The sequence below is a fragment of the Brachycentrus maculatus genome, unplaced genomic scaffold (genome assembly GCF_059751285.1).
Source record: "Brachycentrus maculatus isolate JH-2025_06_01 unplaced genomic scaffold, ASM5975128v1 h1tg000244l, whole genome shotgun sequence".
In the NCBI taxonomy this organism is placed as follows: Eukaryota; Metazoa; Arthropoda; class Insecta; order Trichoptera; family Brachycentridae; genus Brachycentrus; species Brachycentrus maculatus.
Genome location: NW_028280995.1, coordinates 926,155 through 949,898, shown reverse-complemented (window position 1 = coordinate 949,898; position 23,744 = coordinate 926,155). Strand labels below are relative to the sequence as shown.

The following is a 23,744-nucleotide window of genomic DNA, read 5'->3' as shown; positions in this document are numbered from 1 at the left end:
AGTAGTAGTACATACTTGCTAAAGCTAAAATTACGAAATTGTTACATTTTAACTTCAATTATGGTCAATAAAAGCAACATTTAGGAATATTTAATTTTTTCCCGCTTTTAAATCACATTTTCATATGGTGTACAAAATACATATCACCGATCCACGCGGAACACCGTAACGGAAAGGTTAACGTCGAACGACAGAATTATTTACGCAATAAACTGAGATTAAATGAATGTTAATTCAATACCAAGCGTTCAATTTATCGTTTAACTGTTTTATGACGATGAAGTAATTACAGCCATCTAAAAGAAATTTCACTCGACTAATTTATATGTCTAATCAATTCGACTTATGCTAAGTTGACAAATGTAATACTACTAAAATTATTGCGTAAAACGGTTTGAGTATATCTTTATTAAAAAAAACGATATAGAAGCTTATTTACATATTATACCCCGTTACAATGTAGTTTCGGGAGTTCGACATTAAGGCGGGATAATCGATAGCCCGCAAGTTAATTTTCTTTAAAACCAGGCAACATTTAACGTTTTGCTTAAATCGCCGTTTTTGTATTTTAAAAATCAGTTAATATATGGTTTTGAAAAGAAAGAGCTGTTGAAAGAAAATAATTAATAGTAAAAAAAAAACAAATTCCAATATATATTCTAAAAACTCTGAACTGTATAGCTATATAAAGACTGATGGTCCTTATAAAGCTATACAATTCTATAATTAAAATGTAACTTTGTTTTAAAATCACGATTAATATTTTATATCAAGTATTAATCAGTCTCGATAAAGAAGCGGTTAGCTTCGAAACCGGTAGACATTATAATTAAGTTATATTAAAATATTTATAGTGATTTGAAAACAAAGTTACATTTTAATTATAAATGGAAAATCACAAAGTTAGTTCTTCAAATATAAATTATACATAGAATTCTATTCATAACAAGGTGAAACAATTGTCACAAATTCAAGTTTTACGTTTTTTTAACAATAAAATACAATTTAGTAGACTCCTAAAATCAGTGTTTGATTTTAACATTTAATATATAAATTTATATGGAAATCTACAAATTAAACGCCAAAATAAGGAAATAAAATAAAATTAAATCTTCTTCATCCATTTAGTCTTTTGTACTCAGAGCGATTAAAATATCTAGGGGCCCGTTTCGTGGTCGACTGTGAATGTGAAAGTATTCAGTTTGTCGGGTCAATGTCAACACCGACTGCTCGCTTCCGAGTCTATAGCTATAGAAGGTCGGCGCTGATTGTGCGATGATGCAATGTTGGAAAAGAGTGCTAACGAAAATACACAATTCACAGCAGGGGTTACTGGAATACGTCGACTTTTTATCATCGCACTCGGCGCGTATCGACAAAGTGCCGTAAACGTGAATAAAGTATGCGACAATACGCGCGAAGGAAGGGTGATGAAGGGTGAGAAGAGCAAATAGTTCGGTTGAGAGAAAAATCTCGTTGAACATGTATAAAAGGGTTTACATGATAATGGTGGGAATCGATACATAAAACTGGCGTTGGACAGATCGCTCACTCCTTTCAACAACGTCATAAATCAAAAAACTTGATTTTTCAGGAAATCGTTTTTAGAGTTGAAAAATATATTCAAATGTATTAAAAATAAATATCAAACCACTTATTGAACTTTTTGCTGTGCAATAGATCTTTTAAGATAAAACCTGCATGTTTTTTCTCCGTTTGAAAAATATTTAGTATATTTAAAAAAATAATTAAACAATGACTTTTCTTCAAAATGCAAAAACAACACTTTCTGCCCCGTAGCGAGTAAATATTAAGTTAAAAATATGCCGCTTTTGCTGAGATATAGTTTATTTTTTGGGGATTCCGAAAACATGTAAAACTGAAAATTGACGATTTTTGGTATATGTCGTTGTTGAAAGGAGTGAGCGAGATGGAAATAAAACGAATGCTGAACACCCTACCAAGGGAGGTGGATCTATTTCATCTCAGCACAACTAGATTTAGGCAATTCTTCTCGGATTATATAACAAGATGTATATTGGTGATTTTATATTGTCTAGTATTTTTTTTTGGTACATAATATAATTTTGTGTATGCTTTATTTAAAACTTTCTGTTATTTCCTTTTGTAGGTACATTTAAAAAAATTATATATGACTGTTTGTACATTGCAATTGGCTTTGTTGTCATGTACATGTATCAAAAAGACTTTCAAAAGTTTTTTAAAAGATGTAGAAATTGAACCGGATGAAAAGATCGCGAGATTGGATTTTGGACATATCCAGAAGAATCTTTCCAAAAAATGTCTCTAGGAATGTTTGAGAATGATTCTGGGAATATGGTACACATTATAAAAGAAAGCACAAAATTATTTCATCAATCGATTCGGCAATCACTTTGTGGTAATTAATATCTATGTATTTTTATTTCACGTTTTACTTGGTAAATACCACTTTTTCTTGAAAATCTATTGTGACACTTATTTCAATGCATCCCGCATCATTTTCAAACGCGTATAAATAATGCAGAGTGAAATTACTTTGTGGTAATATCTATGCATTTTTAATTTCAGTTTTACTGGGTGAATACCACTATTATCTGAAATCTATTGTGACAAGTGTTTCGATGCACTCTGCATCATTTTCAGTCACCCTTTAAATGATACAGAATGCAAAGAAATACGTGTCACAATAGATTTTGAGAAAAAATCAAATTTACCAAGTAAAACGTAAATTGAAAATACATGAAATTTTTATCAAAACTGCATTGTATACTTTTAAATATATAATAATAATAATAATAAAAACCTTATCCGCACCCCAATGGTGCATAGGGCACTGCGTCATATAAACGCAGTGTTATCTTGATCATTTACACATGAAGGAAAGGTGATCAGCCCTCCGCTTCAGGTACCAGTCCAGGGTAATATTGAATAAATATGACAGTGAAAAATCACTTATATTTATTTTACCCCCCTTGGGAATCGAACCCGGGACCTCCAGAACGGTAGCCGAGCGTGCTGACCATTATACTACGGAGGCGGACAAAATGTATATTCAGGCTAAGTTTAAAACCAGTAATATTACAAAATACTTCAAAGTATTGGGTAAAAATAATTAAACAATACTTTGTGTGGCTTTTTTATTATGTAATTTTACTTAGACTTATAAATAGACGATGTCTCATTTTTTACGAGCAGGACATTTGTGACAAAAATCATTGCTAACGGAAGGCCATCAAGCTATTTAGAGTAAAATAATAATAAAAAATTACCACCGAGATTCACTTAGATAATTCGGTTTATCGAACCATTGAAAAAACGTAAAGTTCGAACATAGCGACATTACAACGACTAAGCGGTGCCCGCATGAATCACCAAAAGATCATTGACTCGAAATCTCGTTTGAACCTTCGGCAAAAAAATGGCGACTGGAAACCTATGGCGGGCCGCAGCTGTTTCGCAAAGATTTCATGTACATTTATTAGCTTCAATGGTATTTCTGTTCAAGAAGTTAAGGCCACCGCGTGGTTCAACTCCGCATACTAAAACATGTGTTTTCGTAAAGATGAAGTCATTGATTCATGCGCCGAATCAAATACATAATCCGAATAGCTGCCCATACACGCACGTCTTTTTGAATATTGCACTGCGGATAGCATAGTCTGCAAAATCGTTACCACGCGTCACGATTTGCGAAAGTAGACGGATTAGACGGATTCGTAGCACACCTCTCGGGAATAAAGCATACATTTGTTTTTACAACTGAAAAAAAAATAATCGGACAACTATAGAAGTAATGAAAATTTGTACATTTTAAAACACCATCCAGATGATTTTTGTTACGTCATATGATTCTTTTTGGTCATATCTATGCACTAATTTTATCTTTCAAAATTGCGAGCGAAATCATCTGGTCAATTTTTTTTTAAGATGTCATAATTTTTATTGCAAAGTAGTTTTTATCTTATATGCGTCTCAATTTGAGATGAAACATATGTCGCTTTTATGTGAAAGGAGATGGGACTCTGAGCATCCTAGGGCTTACGACCTAGCAATTAACCGGCATAAGTGATTATTTTATACACTTTATTTTATAACACGTTCACGAATCTATCCATGATCGGACATTCATATTGCATTAAGTATTGCAATTTGTTTATATCAAATGGTCATTATTTAATGCAATATGAGTGTTCAATAATAGGCAGAATGGTGAACATTTTAAATTCAAGTTTTACCTGGTAAATACCACTATGTATTTCTTAAAATCTATCGTGACACTTGTTTCGATGCATTCCACATAATTTTCTAACACCATTGCATTGAAAAACGTGTCACAATAGATTTTAAGAATAGCGGTATTAATCAAGTAAAACTTAAAATAATAAATGGTTAGGTATTACCACATAGTGACTGCCGAATCAATTAATGAAAGAGTGGTGAACGTTACACAACTGTTTACAGATCTTTCTTCAAATAAAAAAACATTGATGTTTTATCTTATCCGAAGGGGGAATAATCCTATGTCTGATAAATAGGAATAAATAGGAATGTTATTTCCCGAGGAGTAACCGTGCCATTCCAAGCACGCGATTCCAAAGAGAAAAGAACGTATGTGTACGGCCAGCCAAGATCACAGCGGGTCGCGGGATGGCATGGATCACCTTGCAGTCGCAATGTCAGCGGACCCAAAATGAAAGAATCCTTGGCACTTAGAAGAGTGCCGCTTGGATCGTGATACGAAAGTGATATTAGTAGTGGAATGGCTACTTTATTTTGGATAACAATATAATTAATGGATTTCCCGTTTGGGCGATTAATCCTTGACCTGGTAAATTGCGAATTTTGTTCACATTTTTTGTATGTTTGTTTTCTTTGCGTGGGTAATAAATGGGTTTCCAGTGTCTTGTGTTACATGGTGATTTATACAGCATTGTACAAATGACAAAAACACCAAAATTGTTCAATTAAACAAAAGAGTATTAATTCAATTCAACAGCAAATAAATTTGAAAATAAGGTACATAAATAACATAGACAACACATTTAGAATTATTTGTTATTAATGCGAGCAATATTGCTTCGATTTTGATCTAGAATATATGAACATACAACGCAAACCAAAGTAATTTTTAAATTAATCATTACATCTTATTTCAAAATCATACATAGTAAGTAATTAAGAATTAAGCATATAAGAAATAAAGAAACGGTAAAAACGAAGAAAACAATCACAATAAAATAACATCTAATAATTTCGTAGTATGGGTAAATAAGACAATAAAATGGTGTAGCATTACGATTTTTTATACGGAAATTGAAATGAAGATAAAATGCAAAAAGCGAGTTTACGTATATAAGTACGAGAAGATACAAAGACTATGGCTTTGACAAAAATAAACGATCACACAGTGATCCATGGAAAAATCCATGCTTGGTTTAAGTCTGATGGATAAAGTACGTAATGAAGAAATCAGAAACCAAAATAGAGGATTTCGTGGATCGCGAGGCAAGACTCAAGTGGCAATGGGCGGAACATATTGCAAGACAAGATGGACCCCAAACATAAGATGGAGACTTTGAAAGAGTAAAATACGCGTCGGAAGACCCCAGAAAAGATGGTCCGACGACATAGCCGCTGTGGGGGGTAGAAACTGGCTGCAAACAGCAACCGACAGAAGGAAATGGAAGGCTAGGGAAGAGGCCTATAATCCAGCAGTGGAGAACAGAAGGCTACAGAAGAGGAAGAAAGAGATACAAAGACGCTCGTAACATTACAAAGTTGTAATATGCGGTATTTAAACTTATAGCAAAAATAACGCTTTGATGTGTCAGATATGGAAGAAAATTTGTTGATAATAAATCAAATTTCATAGCTCGGAATCGCATAAACACGAGGCGGAATCTGGATTTCGCGTTGATCGAAGATAAATAATTGATCGGAAATTTCCAGGGAGTCATTAAATCAGACCAGCCGACTGCATCGCGGGCGCTTCGGCAGATGTTATTTATAAACTGCTTAAAATGTATCGAGATACGCAATATATTCCTGTTAAAGTCATCTCCAGCAGGTTCCGGTTTTATTTCGGGAACCAGGAATGCAGAATACGTCGGGCGGGACACCCGAGACATGATCCTTAAAAATGCACAATGAAAAAATGGCAAAAGTGTTTTTGGTAAAGGAAAAATAATACTTACTTTCGAAGTAAGACTATTAATAAATATAACTGCGATGAAGGATATTTTGAATTCCAAACTGGGTCAGTGATAAAAACAATGTTTGGATGAGATATCTAGCCCCGAAAACACCTAACGGTCAAAACATACAAAAGTTTATGAATTCAATTTTCCGACAATACTGATCGACAATCGGTTTAAACAATTATCTACACTGCGTAGATAAATTGTTAACATCTGTATGGAATCGCAAATGTGGAAGTATTACGTTTGTACTCGTAAAAACCAATATTTGTAGAATTTTGTTAAACAATACATTCCCATGGATTGACGCTTTGATTGAGTAGAAAGAATGATCATCAGAGTCAGATTTTTTTATGAGATCATGGTTTTAAACCCCTTCCTCGTTGTGTATATAACATATGTAGCCTCCCACCAGCTTGACAATATCCATAAAGACGAAACTCGAATATCGGTCAAATAAAATAAAGTGGAAAAAAATAGTTGTCATTTTATTATACATAAAACTTTAATTAAGTATTTTAAGTTAATAAACCGTGTACCTTCTTTCGTAGTTTTAAACAAAAGAAACCTCAATCGTTGTACTGCGGATATTTGGTTCTGTCGAACAATGAGTTTTCCGACTGCTAGCATAGGGTAACATCGTTCTCTCAATCGATTCAATTCAATTCAATTCAAACCCTTATTCGCACCCCAATGGTGCATAGGGCACTGCATTATACAAAAACAGTGTTATCTTGATCGTTAACACACGAAGAAAAGGTGATGAGCCCTCCACTTCAGGCACCAGTCCAGAGTAATATTGAATAAAAATTAGAGTGAAAAAATCACTTATATTTATTTCACCCCCCCTGGGAATCGAACCCGGGACCTCCAGAACGGTAGCCGAGCGTGCTGACCATTACACTACGGAGGCGGACTTCAATCGTTAAAGTATCTATTACGATGGTAAATGTGAAACAGATAAGTTAATCATGTATTATTTGCTCGTCAAACGTCAGTTAAGCACAATCATTTGAAATGCATTGATAGACGTGTGTATTATTTATAATAAGTGCAATAAACTATAAGAACAGCCGTAATAGAGATGATTGCCGTAATCAAAGTAATTTTCAAGTACAACGCGTGCACAAGTGGGATTTCTATAAAAGGTTTATCGACCTAGACAGCTACTGGATGAAATCTTATCACTCTGACTCACGATGTGACGAATGGAGGATAAAATAAATATTGATTTTGTGCCGACTCTTTCGATAATGCGGAGTGAAGAGACGACTTGCCACCAGGGTAGGGATTCCACTCAGAAGTTAATGCTTTAACTAATTAGTGAGGTTTAAAATTTTATGCTGATAATTCTTCGTAAAACTGAATTTAATATAATAAAACAACTTTGTAGTATATATTAATGGATTTGGCTTTAATTTGTAGAACTCCTAGAACTGTATAGCTGTATTATAATTTTATGCTGATAATTATTGTTCGTAAACTGAGTTAAATATAAGAGTTTGATATAATAAAACAACTAAGTAGTATATATTTATAGATTTGGCGTTTAATTTGTAGAACTCCTGGAATTATACAGCTATATTTTAAATTTTACGCTGATAATTATTGTTCGTAAAACTGAGTTTAATATAATAAAACAACTATGTAGACTATAGATATTTATAGATTTGGAGTTTAATTTGAAGAACTCCTAGAATTTTAAAGCTATATAAGGACCCTCAGTTCATTTAATCTTAACATTAGTTTCAAAATGCCATGACAATTGTCACAAATTTTATTTTAATGTGTTTCTAATAATAAAATACAATTTAGTAGTCTCTAAAACCAGTGTTTGATTTTAATATTTGATGTATAAACTAGTATGTATGTAGTTTTTTATTTTATTTGACCAGTAACAGGGTTTTATCGTTATCCACATTATCAGACTTGCAGAGTAGAGTATTACATTTATATAATCTATTTTTGTGGTCGTATCCCCACCCAAATAAAGTTTTGTAATTCTAGAGGTCTAATGTAAATTTTGGCAATATTTTCATGCAATATTTCAGTAATTTACTGTAAAATATATTTTTCTTTTTTATTTCTTTATTGGAAAACCAACAAAATATTTTCAAAAATTAACAAAATATACTTTATTTTTAAAAATTCCAATAACAGATTTTTACTTAATATTATTTTTTTTATCTTTGACAGAAAAAAGCTGTCATGTACATAAGTATAAGTATATAATATTTTAACTTGCATTTCATTAAAATCAAAAATATTTCAATTAAACGTTTGAAAATAAATATTATTACTGATGTCCATTTGATTAAGCATTTTATTGCACATATCGCAGGCTTTATTTAAAAATGAATTTTGGTAGGACTTGTTATTAAATTGTGTAAATAACAGTTTTCTCGTTTTTAAACCAAATAATATTGCTGCCGTAGTACGTAATTTTGCCGGATGGTATTTCTCCTGACAAAGCTGTATTCCTTTATTTCAATTTTGTAAATTTTAGCATCATTTGTTTTAGATATGTTTCTACGAGTATAAGCCGATGAAAGTGCTAAAGACTAGCAATTTCTCAATAATGGAGAATACTTGTAAGACGATAAGAATAAGGATAATTGCCGTGGGTGGCGTTCTTATATTCTATCCCTGTTTGTGTAATTCCTGAACCGCAATCGCGTTACGAAAGGCATGAAAGAAACATCAGGTAGGATTCCTGTTACGCCGACTGCAGCCAAGGCCACGTGTACTTGCAATGTGTGTAGTTGTGTAGCATCGCCGTAAGTAATTGCGAAGTATTGTACTAAAGAGGAGCGGTGCCATATTTGGCGCGTGGGCAGCCAGGCGCCTGCGCAGAAGGCTGCCCGCGCCGGACCATTGCTTGCGCCATTCATCCAGAATCAAAATGGCGACCGTGAAAAAAGTTGGCGGGAAACGATTTGGTAACTTATCGAAAGGATTGATTAATAGCCGATTTTTACCAAGCGATACGATTCTACGAACGGGTTCAATATTTTATGGGCTTGACAGTCGAACAACCTCGTGTTACCTGGAAATTTAGAGTAGTCTATTCTATCTACGTTTTTTTTAAACGAATGCAAATCCCTGTGCTGATTTGCATAAACCCCTTGAGGTCTTAGCGGATGGGCAGGGCCATATTGAATCATTAATATAAAACCGGTAACTACGAATTCAGCACTCAAAGTACACCTTATATCTGTATACACAGGGGCGAGCATTCCATATAGGCAGAAAAACAGTGCCTATCATAACTTACTTATCCTAACTGTGAATGCCCAGACCTCCATATTCCCTTGCTTCGTCTCTATCAAGACAACTAATATATCTTGAAACCATTTTTATACATTCGCATCAAATCCCGTCAAATAATCCCTGCCCTCAGTATGTTAAACGTTAAATTTTGCAATGTATCGAAGAAAGCGTTATATTGTATGTACATGCTATATACGATGAAGAAAAGAGCAAACGTAGTATTAAATAAGTGCATTTTATGCATACGATTTTTCTGAGAATACGACTTATCACTTGCCAATTCAGTATGAACTCTGTTATTGTTATGTAGATGAACAATCATACAAAAAGCATGCATTCACAGTGACAATGCATAATTTGCTACCGAGAGAAGTTATGTTCGGAGCTGGAAAACACGAGGAAAAGGAAAGGAAAGGGAAACTTGTAGCGAAACAAATTAACAGAAGCACGACACGAAATGTTATGTAGTACTTAGTTCTTAGATAATAGTGTGCCATTACCCATATGGCAGAGAAGAAATCTGCCGTGCCATCGCCAGAGAAATTACTATTACATGAAAAATTGTTCCTGTCGTGGGTAATGAAACAGAGATTGCGTACAGAACGGATAGAAATTTGAGAGTAAACAAATCTAATTAAAAACTTGCGTTTATTCGTAAGATCTAATTATAGGCTACGTTCGTTTATTTGCTTGCTGCATATTGTTTAAGAGCGATCATGATCCGTCTATTAGAAAAGATTTACAAAAACATCGTGGGAGACTTTCCGAATAGTCCATTTGATACTCACTCTTTGATTAATCGTCAAAGATAGGTACTTAACGAGCTCATTGTAATATAAGAGAAGATTATTCAATTTAAAGGTATCTAAACATGATATGAAACATCAAACTTTCCTCTTCATATGAATGAAGATAAAAATCTGTGTATCCCAGATATTACGACCTAGAATTTGGCTAGCTTAAACTGTCACTTTGTACACTTCGCTCACTCCTTTCAAGAACGTCATAAATCAAAAAACTTGATTTTTCAGGAGAACGTTTTTAAAGTTTAAAAATATAATACAATATATTAAACATAAATATCAAGCTACTTATTGAACTTTTTACTGTGCAACAGATCTTTTTAGGTAAAACCTGAAGGTTTTTTCTCCATTTGAAAAATATATTGTAAATTTTAAAAAAATAATTGAACAATACATTTTCTTCAAAATGCAAAAATAATACTTTCTGCCCTGTAGCGGGTAAATATTAATTAAAAAATATGCCTCTTTTGCTGGGATATAGTACATTTTCTGGGCATTCCGAAAACATGCATAACTGAAAATTGGCAATTTTTGATTTATGGCGTTCTTGAAAGGAGTGAGCGACTTGTGTAACGTTCAACATTCTACTCATTATTGAACATCCATATTGCATTAATTATTATTTTTTTGTTTCGTTTTTTTTTTAAAGGAATAGCCCACAAAGCGTCTATTTTATATGCTTGTCTGCAGGTAGGATAGTAAGCAAGGTTAATGTGAAAAATACATCACAAACACCAAGACTAATTTAAAGTAAAACTTTCTTGATTTCATTTTGCAATTGGCCGTAATCGAACCCGCGACGCCAGTTTCGCAGTCGACCGTCTACCCAACTACGCCACGGCGCCTGTCAAATGTATATATGCAATGGTCTTTGGTGGCGCTACATTCAGCCATACTTCCAAATGTATCAAAGATCGTACCCACATGTGGAATCGTAACCACAGGTTTCAAGAATTAATGCGATTTGGATGTCCAATAATGGAGAGAACGGTGAGAGTTGCACAAGTGTATAAAGTGATCGCTTGAGACAGCCAAATGCAAGGTCGCAAGCCCTGGGATGCTTAGACTTCCATCTTCTTTCATATAAAGAGGAACGATAGATATTATTTATTGATTCGGCATTAACTTTGTCAAATGACATATTGATTATTTTTTAAAAATTAAACACTTGAATATACCACTTGAGTTTTACAACATTTTGAGTGTGTCCAAATACTTGTTCACAAAATCTGGATTATCTCCAATTACAGGAGTTATTTTCATATTATTTTTTGACATCTCATCAAAGATGAAGAAGAATATGGAAGTCTGGGCATTTACGGGGCTTACGACCGTCATAGGCTGGTTTGAGTGATCACTTTACACACGTGTAACATTCACCAATTCTACCCATTATTGACAACCACACTACTCAAATTCTTGGAAGTTCTAAATATATGAACCAATTTAGAAACCTTGTTCATGAATCACTAGGACTTCACTAGAGACATCTATTGGTGAGATGTAAAGAAGCTTTTTATTAAGCAGAAACTCTTATATTAGTATGTGAGATCCGAATCCTGGATTATAATCACACACATGAGAAACGCCAGAAAATACCATTTTCATTTTTATTATTAAGCTTATAATTTGACCAGATAATTTATTTACAACATTTTGAGTGTGTCCAAATACTTGTTCACAAAATCTGGATTATCTCCAATTACAGGAGTTATTTTAATTTTTTTTTTTTTGACATCTCATCAAAGATGAAGAAGAATATGGAAGTCTGGGCATTTAAAGTGATCACTCAAACCAGCCTATGACGGTCGTAAGCCCCGTAAATGCCCAGACTTCCATATTCTTCTTCATCTTTGATGAGATGTCAAAAAATAATACACTTGAGTTTTAATTATATACTTATACGAATGGTTTCGAAAACTTACAGATGTTTTCATCTTCTGGTAAAAATTAAAACTAATGTTTTTTGGCATCGCAAGGGAAGGGAAAGAATTAACTATAACCTAACTATGAGTATTTCAACGTTTTAGAATGATGACAAGGTTCTTGTCGAAACCGGCTGCAAAAGTGTACCAATAAAAAGTGGTTAAAAACAAAGTTGTTTTATTTCATAAAACTATAAATGCACACAGATTTCCGCTTTATACAAACTGATTGAAGGCGCAGGTAATGGTTTATTATAAAGTAGAACAATGTTCATTTTGTAAGCAAACATTACGTTTACTGTTTATGTCAGCCTCGAGGTCTCGTTATTTGATTTTAAACTTTAATAACACGGACACGACAATAATACGCGGCTCCAGAAAGCAAATATAAATGCATTCAGAATGCAACTGAATGCAAATATAAATGCATACTACCACGGGCGTCAAAGTATAATTGATTTCGGCTAAATGCAGCCATTTGAACTAACGTTCGCTCTACGCTGTATACGACAGCGACATATTATTTCATTGTTTTATATTTTCTATTCGTTTACGAATGCCAATATTAATGTAGGTATCATATTTTATTTAATTTATTTTACTAACAAAAATGTGTACAATGAAAATTAAAAATAAGTATACTCTTATAAAAATCATCACTTACAATAATCATCACAATCGAACAATTGATTTAATACAATACAATAGATTTTTAAATCAATTCGTCACATAAACGACAGTTACCTACTAGAAAGAAATCTGAAAATTCTCGACTGCGAATTCTCTCTTAGCTAAGCGGACAAAACCGTATGTTCTGAACAACACGGATTCGCTAGTGGAAGGTCAACACAATCCAATCATTTGATCTATCAGAAATACATATCAGATTCACTAGAAAATAAACATTTTTTTTTTTCTTTCTAATATTAAAGTCCAAATACATTGATAATATCGCATAAACTTATATACATTAAATTATAAGATGGATAAAGCGATTATTTTCGATAGAAAAAAAGCAAAACAAACCAATCTATTCGAGAGATTGCACGCGAATTGAAAAATGTACTAAATTAAACAAAATCGAAAGTATCTAGCCAAAGTTTTAGTAAATAAAGTCACGGGATTGTTTTTAGAAACAATGCACGCTTTAGAATTTTAAAAGATAAAGCCGAGTCGTGAATGAACACAATTATTATAGAAAAATATCATTAATCAACGCTACCGTTGAAGGCAAATAGAGAAAATATAACAAAGAACTTTTGTATAAATATGGATGATAAGATCGGAGTAAAAAGGAGAGGTTTTAAGGTATCATTATAAATAATGACTGTAGAAAAATTGATAAAAAACATTTCTATCGTTAACATGCTAGTAACTATCTTCTAGTTCAAGTGCTAGTGATTGCCATTCATGGAAATCAAAGTATTCTTCTTAAAATCCACATTTCGTGTGGAAATCTTTGCATTAAAACAATAATTGAATGAAGTTAGCCAGATGATACAGATTTTCACTTCAAATATGACGTTTTACAATTTTAAATGTAATTGGGACGGTTTACGAAACAAATCGGACATTATATTGTATTTAATAAAAAAAGGAGGAACTATTTAAAATATGTTCAAAGTAGTACTCACGATTCAAAGTAGGAGTAGTACTGAAAAATCTTGTCTGAAAACTTCAAAGACTATGACAGCGCGCCGGGCAGGCTTGCCAACTTGACGACTAACGCACTTGCTAGTCTTAAGAATAAAATATGGGGGCATGTATTCACACTGACGGTATAATATATAGTACTACTACTGTAATATGACTATTACTACTACTAACATTTTATAAAATACAATATTACCTTTAATTTGATTCGTAAAATGTCCAATTCGATTTATAAAATGTCCAATTTGCAAAAAACCTGTATTATATTAATCAATTTTGAATATTTCTCATATAAGTATTAAATAAGAAAGCTTGTTTGAAAACGCATAAGAAAAACATCAGTATTTATCCCGTCAAATGATTTTATACTCGCTAGCTTCATTAAGAACTTCTAATGAAATAAGGTTAATATAATAATTACAAGTTAAATTTTCATTGTATTATTTTCAAAAAAAAACACACATCGAAACACTGGAACCATAACGCAGTTTAAAATTTACAATTATTTATCGATCATTGTGAAATTGATTTGATATCCCTGTACCATGATTGTTATTCTGTATGTAAAATGAAATTAATTTCTTTTAGACAAATTAACATGCAAATTATAATAATTCTTACAACCCTGTTGATTTTATAATACAATTCTACTTCAAAAGCTCGTTGGTTTGAATTTAAAGTAGTTTTTTTAGTCATTTCTTTTTAAAACCCCAAGGGCTTAATGTCCGCTCGTTCTAAGAAACGGGCTGTCAACGTCGGCGGCCAATACAGAGCTTAAAAGTTATGTATATGATATGCATGTAAATCGTCCACTCTTAGCACCTAGACACGATTTTTCACGGTACTTCTAAAGAACTCGAGCGGAAGCAAAGTGAAGGACTTGTAGAACAAACTCGAGCGACGTGTTGCGATAGTAAAAATTACAAAAAAGGACAAGTCCTCGCTTAAGCTTCGTTAAGTACTCCTAATGAAATAAGAATTACATAATAATTAGAAGTTAAATTACAATTTTATTATTTTGTAAAAATAACATCGAAACACAGGTACTACTGTTAAATTTAAAGATACTTTTAACAGTTAAAAGATTAGCCATTTTATTAATGATTGAGGTACAAAAGTGAACAAGTGTCACCATCAATAACTAGGTAATATCAATGTCAGTAAAACAACATCGTAAAAAAGTAGTTATTATCATAATTTATAATGTTGAATGATCATTTTATAATACGTCCGCAAAGGCAGCAATGGGCTGACTTATTGCATCACTATAAGCCATTTGTTATTATTATGCCAAGGAAAAAAACGATTAGTCTGAAGTGAAGCTCGCTCGAATGATTTTCGTGAGCCTTGTTACAAACACGAATGAATAATGGAAGGAATTAGGTTTGTATGATTAACGAGAATGATAGAAATTGACCGAGTGTGGTTGTATCAACACGGGTCGAAGCTTTTGAAATTGTTTAGGACATGCTCCGAAACGTTTGCAAGCATTTGGTGCCGAAGCCAGATGAATATCGTACCAGGTTCGGTTGGTGAGAATTTCAGTAAAGTCTGGATTTTAAGAACGGCTTTCCTCATATTTTGCTGTGATGTGCCATGTTTGTGACGTTCTCTAAAGGATCGCCCGCCATTTTCGGGCTCGTCCTCGGCAAAATGGTGGCGATCGGGAGAGACGTCCCTTAGAGGACCCTGTGAAATCCTAGGAAAGGGAAAAACAAGCATAAATACAAAGGAAAAACCGGGAGGGTAAGTATTAATCTAGGTAAATTACACCCCATCCCCTAGAAAAGAGTAACAAATGTAGGGAAAATATTTCTCTCCACCTACACCCTAAATAAGTTGAACCGAGTAGAGTGGAAAGGTATTTGTTTACATACTGAACACATTTTAAAGGGAATGTAATATAACAATAATAGAGTAGAGGATTAAATAAAAATATGTGATGTTAGAAAATTAAAATGTTTACTTCTATATAAAAAAAAGTTAAGAACGTTAGATGAATTTCAAATCTGTCTTGCAACTAAAAAGCGTTTAATCACGAAAATATTCCCTAAAACACAACAACCAGCTTAAGGAATTTGTAAATTTATATCCTAAAAATTGATGCATATCCGATTTGTTCAAGCAAAAATAAAAATTTATTGTAACTGCAGACAGTTGGTAGAATTCGATATTGAATTGTTGGGAAATATATCTAAATTAAAGAAGGTTTATTGGATTGAATTCCACATTTATTTATGTATGTGTTAATACGTGACGCGTTTCGTCTTTTTAAGACATTTTCAAACACTCAAAAAATTGTGTAATAACTCAAAAAATTGCTTGATAATGTCTTAAAAAGACGAAACGCGTCACGTATTAACATATCCATAAATAAATGTAGAATTCAATCCAATAAACCTTGTTTAATTTTGGATATATTACCCAAAAAAAAATGTTATTAATTACTCATTTAGTTCCTAAATAAAAAAGTTAAATGAAAAAACATTTTATCTACCCAAAATTTCCTTTTTCCTTCCCAATTTTTCTCCCATCACTCTGAAAGTAATCTGAACGATTCCCTAATCTGAACGACCCACTGCACAATTAACGTTCGGATTATCGAGCTGGCACTGTATTGAAAAAAAAAAACAAATTGAACCCTGTTGAATCTCCTCTCTCTTCTAATATTCTGTATAAGAAGAGAATTGAGATTCAACAGGGTTTGACGAAACTTGATGGCAATTACATAACAGTTTCCTACAGTACTTGATGAGTATGAGAATCTGCCTGCGGTGGGCATAGTGGTATATTGTAGTACTACGCAGTATGCCACGCCTATTCTATACCTGCGGGAGATCATAGTACTCCCAGTGTAATAAAGATCACGAGTACTGTTTATGGTTGATATAATTTAATAATATGTATAATATTTTTCCGAGTCAGGAGGCGAAATAATCGGCGGGTATGTATGAGGAGATGCATGAATGCGGAAGAGGCGAATAACGTTTGCAAAGACAGGGTGGTCTGGCGTTCTATTCTCCCTGCCTACCCCTGCCGGAAGAGGCGTGGTGGTTAGTTGATTAGTTTTTATAATTTTTCTAAAGACAGCTCAAACTAAACACCAACAAAACAGATGTTATACTTAAGAAATATTTTTTACGATACTAAAGAAAGTCACTTTACGGAAGAACCTTATTCATTTTTTAATTAAATTTTACTTGGTAATTACCACTTTTTCTCAAAACCTATTGTCACACGAGTTTCGATGCATTCCGCATCTTTTTTTTTATAATCATCAAACGGTGTTAGAAAATGATGCGGAATGCATCGAAACATGTGCACAATAGATTTTATGTGATAGTGGTATATACTAAGTAAAACTTAAATTATAATTTTTTTCCTCAAGGACAATGCCTGTTGCTTTAGTACTCTTCCCAGCAAAATGTATCTTATTTCAAAGTTCAACATATTTCAAGAATCGCAAGAGTACAAATCCTAAATACACTTCAAGTTCCTTCGCATTTGAAATTTCACGGATGGAGAAGCTCCTTATTTTATCACTGCAATCGTTCTAGCTTTGGTTAAACATACGTTGGGAATATCTTGGGAGTATTTCTTTACATATAACTTCTACCTTAAATTCTTTTCTAATAAATACAATATTTATAACACTTACAAAAAATAAAGTTATCTATATTACGGAACTACTAAAATCATCACTTTTCTTTGCCAAATTAATTGTAATTAAGAAGTTATCTTTATAATTCGTAAGTAAAGAATGTAGTTGGAAATAGAAGCCGAGGAAGAACGACGTGATGGTTGATTAGTTAGTATAGGAAAAATCGTTGGAGAAATCCATATTTGCGATTAGGGATTTGAACACACTCAAAATGTTGTGGAGAAGAAAGTCCGTTCAGATTAGGAAGACTTGAGTGGCCCCAGAGCCAGTTCCTCTAGCTGAGTGCGGAAACAATCAGCATTCAAATACTTATGATTATTCCTTTCAATAGACAACTTCCGACAATCGCGTATAAATTGAATGCATTACCATTGTGGATTTATGCCTGTCTCTGAAAGCCTCCTAATTTGACGGTGCACACTTGCCATGTAAATCACATAGAGAAAGGAAAAACTTTCATAACATTATACTCGGTACTTTCTCACCAACAATCAAAGTGACTGCACAATGCAACTTTGGGGCTAATGCTGCAACAGCGTGGAGAAACACGATCGAAATATCTAATTGTCGACAATTTCAAATATCCGATACTAATCGTTTCATGCAGTACGTAGTGGATAAATAATATATGTGACTAACTAAATAACCATCACGCCGCTTAACGCAGGGATAAGCAGATAGAGTAGAAGCCACACCACCATGTCTTAGCAGAAAATCTTTGCCTATTCTACATTCATGCATCTCAATACTTTGAGTGTGTCCAAATACTTACGAATCTGGTTTAAGTGATCACTTTAAACACATGTAACATTCACCAATTCTACCCATTATTGGCAACCATACTACTCAAATTCTTGGAAGTTAAAATTAAAAAGCTTCTTTTCATCTCACCAATAGATGAGTCTAGTGAAGTTCTAGTGATTCAAGAACAATGTTTCAAAATTGGTTCATATATATACAGAACTTCATTAAAATGAAAAAAATAATAGTATTTTATTATATCGACTAGTTTCGGAGGCCATGCTTCCTTCTTCAGGTCTAAATATAAACTTTTTATATTTAGACTTGAAGATAGAAGCATAGCTTCTGAAACCAGTCGTCATAATAAAATAAACTCCAGTGGTAAAAAATATTTGTTTTTCTTTTACAATATTTGTGAGGATATCACGAGAATAGTCGTAACCAAATATGTACGAGGTTTGATGACAAGCGATATTTCTAAAATGCAAGTCAATCATTGTTCACGCACTTTCTCGCTACAGTGACGTAAACAATGTTGGTCGTGATTTACCTAAAGCAGGTACTAAACTTCGTGTTTTGGAATAAATTTTCATTATTTACTAACAATATTGTAACATATCTAGATATTTATATATTTATATTTATCCTAGAGACAGTAAAATGACATCATCTGACATCAGGCGGTATTATTGCGGATAGTAGATGGATAGGTTAAGTGCCAAGGCAACCATTAAAAGTAACATATTACATGGATATTTAACCTTTCCTAATACTAACAAAGAAACCAATTAAAATTTATAAAAACGAAACCGTATTAATTAAATAAACTAAGCAAATTTAAAATACTAATAATGTTTATTTTCGATTTGATTTTACTCGGTAATTACAACCATTTCGTGATCAATGTGTTTGAAAATGATGCGGAATGTATTGAAACACGTATCACAAAAGATTTTAGTAAAAATGGTATTTATCAAGTAAAACAAATTAAAAATGGATGTATTTTAACCACAATATGACAGCAGAACCAATAAATGAAACTGGTCGGGTTTATTTTTAGACAAGTGATAATGCATTAAAACATCTGTCACAATAGATTTCAATAAATAGTGGTATTTACCAAGTAACACCTTAATAAAAAAAAAACAGATTTTACCACAAGATGACTGCCGAAATGATTAATAAAATTAAAAATACATAAATTTGATTTTACACCGATTTTTTACACATATTTATTGTGTGCAGATAATAAATATGTCTGAGTAAGATTGCGGCCCCTGTAAGGACTCTGTAGGCAGAGGCTGTAGGTCTCTCATTAAAAACACAAGACGCTTACACCTGAAAACAGTGTTAAAGAGAAATATTTTTTGTGTAACATAAGAATATAAATATTTCATTGAAAAAGTAATACGGGCCAAATTATGAAAAATATGGTATTGAATTTATAATTATAGCACAATATTTTAATATAAAGAGTACCTACCTAATAATAATAATAATAATAATAAAACCCTTATCCGCACCCCAATGGTGCATAGGGCACTGTGTCTTATAAACGCAGTGTTATCATGATCGTTTTACACATGAAGGAAAGGTGATCAGCCCTCCGCTTCAGGTACCAGTCCATGGTAATATTGAATAAATATTACAGTGAAAAATTCACTTATATTTATTTTTACCCCCTAAATGATAAAAAATAAAAATAATTATTGTTGTGAGATTTTTATGAGAATTGAATATTGTCATCGGTCCTATTTTGTAGTATGTTTATATGTTTGGTTCATTCGACCAAATGTAATACCTCATCATTAATCTACAATTCAATCAAAATGTTCCACTCAGATGACAACTCTAAGTGTGAACACTTTAATACCTAACATAAGCTGACGTATAAAAATATTATACAGGCGTGTAATTTGATACATTAGATCGAAAATAATCAGCGAAAAATGAAAAAATAAGGTAGAACCAAACTCATTTCGCATTTCTGATGAGAATTTTGATAAAAATTCGAGAAGATAATTCAAGAATTCTGTGAATTTTAATTTGTTGATTCTAGTATTCATGGAATAATCCAATTAATTCATAGGATTACTGTCAGAAACATCTTAAAAGAATGTACTTGAATTTCAAATTAAAGAAATATACCTACCCTTTTATACAATACGATAATCTTCGAAAGAGCATAATTTTTTTTGAAGATATTGTGAGCTGAGTAAATACAAGTACGGTATATTTTTGACATTTTAACATAGACGAAAACAAATATGGATTTGTGGATATTTACTGGGCTTATGACTTGTCATAGGCTGGTTAAGTTACAACTTTAAACACGTGTAATATTCGCCATGATTGACAACCACACTACTCAAATTTTGGAATCATACATGTATGATCAATCTCATGACGTTCCGCGATTGAGTTGACAACAATCAATTGTGTGCAGAGTGATCGATTAACCAGCATACGACAGGTAAAAAGCCCTGTAAATTCTTAGATTACCATATTCGAACAAGTATTTGGACATACTCAAAATGTGATGGACATCTATACTATTTTAAACGTTGAAATTTTATATTATTTCTAGAAATAAAAATACTTTGTGTTCTGATCCACTCACATTTTTATTTAACCAACTAGTTTCGGCAACAACCTGTTGCCCTCTTCAGGGTTACATTTATTACTATAACCCTGAATAACTGTAATAAATGTAACCCTGAAGAGGGCAACAGGTTGTTGCCGAAACTAGTTGGTTAAATAAAAATGTGAGTGGATCAGAACACAAAGTATTTTTATTTCTAGAAATAATATATCAATATGATCCACAAAGTTAATGCTTTCAATATTCAAAACAGTTGAAATTTTAACTAGAATGATTTAAATACAGCTTGAATCTCAATTATTATTTTGGGATGTAGCTAATTTTGCAAACCTTATTTTGGCATATCATAAAAGTATTAATTTTAATTTTAGTGGATAATTATATGTAAAGCAAGTCAGAACCTACTTTCCGTTAGACAAAATAAATATATTTCATGGGCAATGAATCGATTAAAACAGTTTAAAAAACCCTCTAAAATAAAAATTACATGTAATATTATTTTGAATGATTCCTATTTCAAAACAACGTAAAATTAAAAGATGCTTAAAAATAAGCTTCTAAAAGCTAAACATAATACAAAAAAGAGGCGATGATTGAAAGAAAGAGTATAAAGATTTCAAATTTCAATTCGGAATTGTAAAGAGGAAAATCTGTTCGGAAAATTTCTACGTGAATTATTTTCGTATTAAAAAAAAAAACGGGAAAAAATAATGAAAAAAATACACGTTTTCATTAAAATCTCGATACACTGCCTTGTCGCAATATAATAACTGTCACACGAGACGTTTCAGAAGGTTTTCGTAGAACTTCGCTGCTTGGCGGGAAATCTGATATTCCTATATTACAAACCAAAGTTTAATCAGAAAAAGGTGCTTCATTTTTAACAAAAAGAAACGAAAAAGCGTCAAGAAAAATATAGAGGCGATTTTCGCGAAAGAGCCACAGTAACAATTTGTACATTTTTGTACTGTTAACCAATGAAGCAGACCTTATTGCGTACACAAAATTCCAGTGAAAAAATGGTTTAAGTTTTGTACTGACATCTATTGGTGGAACTACATTTTAAAGATTTTTTTTGACATCTCATCAAAGATGAAAAAGAATATGTATATTCATATTCTTCTTAATGAGATGTCAATCTTTGATGAGATGTCAATTTTTTTATGAAAAATAACTCCTATAATTGGAAATAATCCAGATTTGTGAACAAGTATTCGGACACACTAAAAATGTTGTATATACTTAGTTGTTATTTTATCCTAGAAAAATAGTTTTAAATAGTTCTAAAAATAGTTTTAAATAGTTCTCATTGGTTGGAAAGTATTCAAGATTATTTTGCTGCATAGTTTTTATTATAAAAGCATTTATAAATATCCATATTACAATAATTTTTTATATTTTTGTGACAGAAAAGGATATTTCTAATATGTATAATAATAAACAAATGCGATGGCTGCAATATTAACATTTTTGGTCAAATACTAACTCACTAACAACTAACGGTCTTAACTAACTAACTAACCATCACGCCGCTTCTGCGCAGGGCTGGCAGAGAGAATAGAACGCCACACCACTCTGTCTTTGCAAACATTCTTCGCCTCTTCCACGTTCATGCATCTCCTCAGTGGCGTGCACAGAGAATTAATTAGGGTAGGAAGTAGAGGTAGGTAGTAAGGTAAGCCGGTAGTACATACTTACTAGGGTATGGAGAAGAGGTATGTAGTAAGGTAAGCTAGGTACTGCATAGTAAGGTAAGGTAGGTACTGGATGCGATTTTATATGTCACGCGGATAAGCCTGTATTTCCTCAAACATACCTACCCGCCAATTATTTTGACTCATGTATAAAACAATTTAAAAAAAATATATTGTACAATATGTACTGTCCATCATATCATTCTTCCTTGACTTTCCTGGAAATTGAAACATATTCTTGACATCCATATTCTTCTTCATCTATGTTGAGATGACAAAAAAGGTAAAATATCAGCACTTGAACGAGTGGTAGATTTGTTATTGTCGTATTGCTTCCTACCATAACTTTAAATGGCTAAAATTCCCGAGGGCATTGGAAAAAAAAAACTTATAGAATAATTATTACCAGATATTATTTTACGACTTGACTAGAGTTCACCAGTTATTACTTGGCGCGCTAGATAACCGGTTGAGAACATAATATTTAAAGTTAATCAAATGAAAAAAATATATTTTATGCGGTACAAAGCGATATTATTATGAATCGTAATAAATTAAGCACATAAAATTAAGTACTATATTTTTTGATGTAGCGCCTAAGTGCGATCGCTTTTTTTTAAGAATATCAAGTTACACGAATGAATTGACCGCATATTTTTGTGGTAATTTCACAATCGATTTTAATTGATTACGGTTCTTTGATTTTTAAAACGGGCGTGTAAAATTGATTGAAAGGTTTTAAAAGTACACACCGTAAAGAATAAATTATAAAAATGTACAATTTTAAATCATATTTAATGCTTAGTAAAGGTAATTCTTACGCTTAAGGTACCTATTAGGTTATTATAAAATAAATATTTCGGTGACAAAATTATTTTTGAGAATTTTTTTTTAAATAAAATAATAAAACCCTTATCCGCACCCCAATGGTGCATAGGGCACTGCTTCATATGAACGCAGTGTTATCTTGATCGTTTTCACGTGAAGGAAATGTGATCAGCCCTCCGCTTCAGGTACCATTCCAGGGTAATATTGAATAAATATTACAGTGAAAAAATCACTTATATTTATTTTACCCCCTTGGGAACCGAACCTCCAGAACGGTAGCTGAGCGTGCTGACCATTACACTACGGAGGCGGACCTACTAGGTTAATATAAAATATATATTTCAGTAACAAAATAAGTTTATTTATT

The 23,744-nt window shown here is 32.5% G+C and overlaps 1 protein-coding gene across 7 annotated transcripts in view; it reads right to left on the bottom strand.

The window, feature by feature from the left end:
• LOC148306280 (rho guanine nucleotide exchange factor 10-like protein) overlaps positions 1-23,744 on the bottom strand; it is a 410,152-nt gene that overhangs the window by 90,336 nt on the left and 296,072 nt on the right. Inside the window, exon 2 of one of the 7 annotated variants that reach the window (XM_088265302.1) lies at positions 15,372-15,550. The exons of the other annotated variants lie outside the window; for them this stretch is intronic. Within the exon in view, the coding sequence (XP_088121428.1) occupies positions 15,372-15,550 (179 nt within the window). The remainder of the gene's footprint in view (positions 1-15,371; positions 15,551-23,744) is intronic. 7 annotated transcript variants of the gene reach the window in all.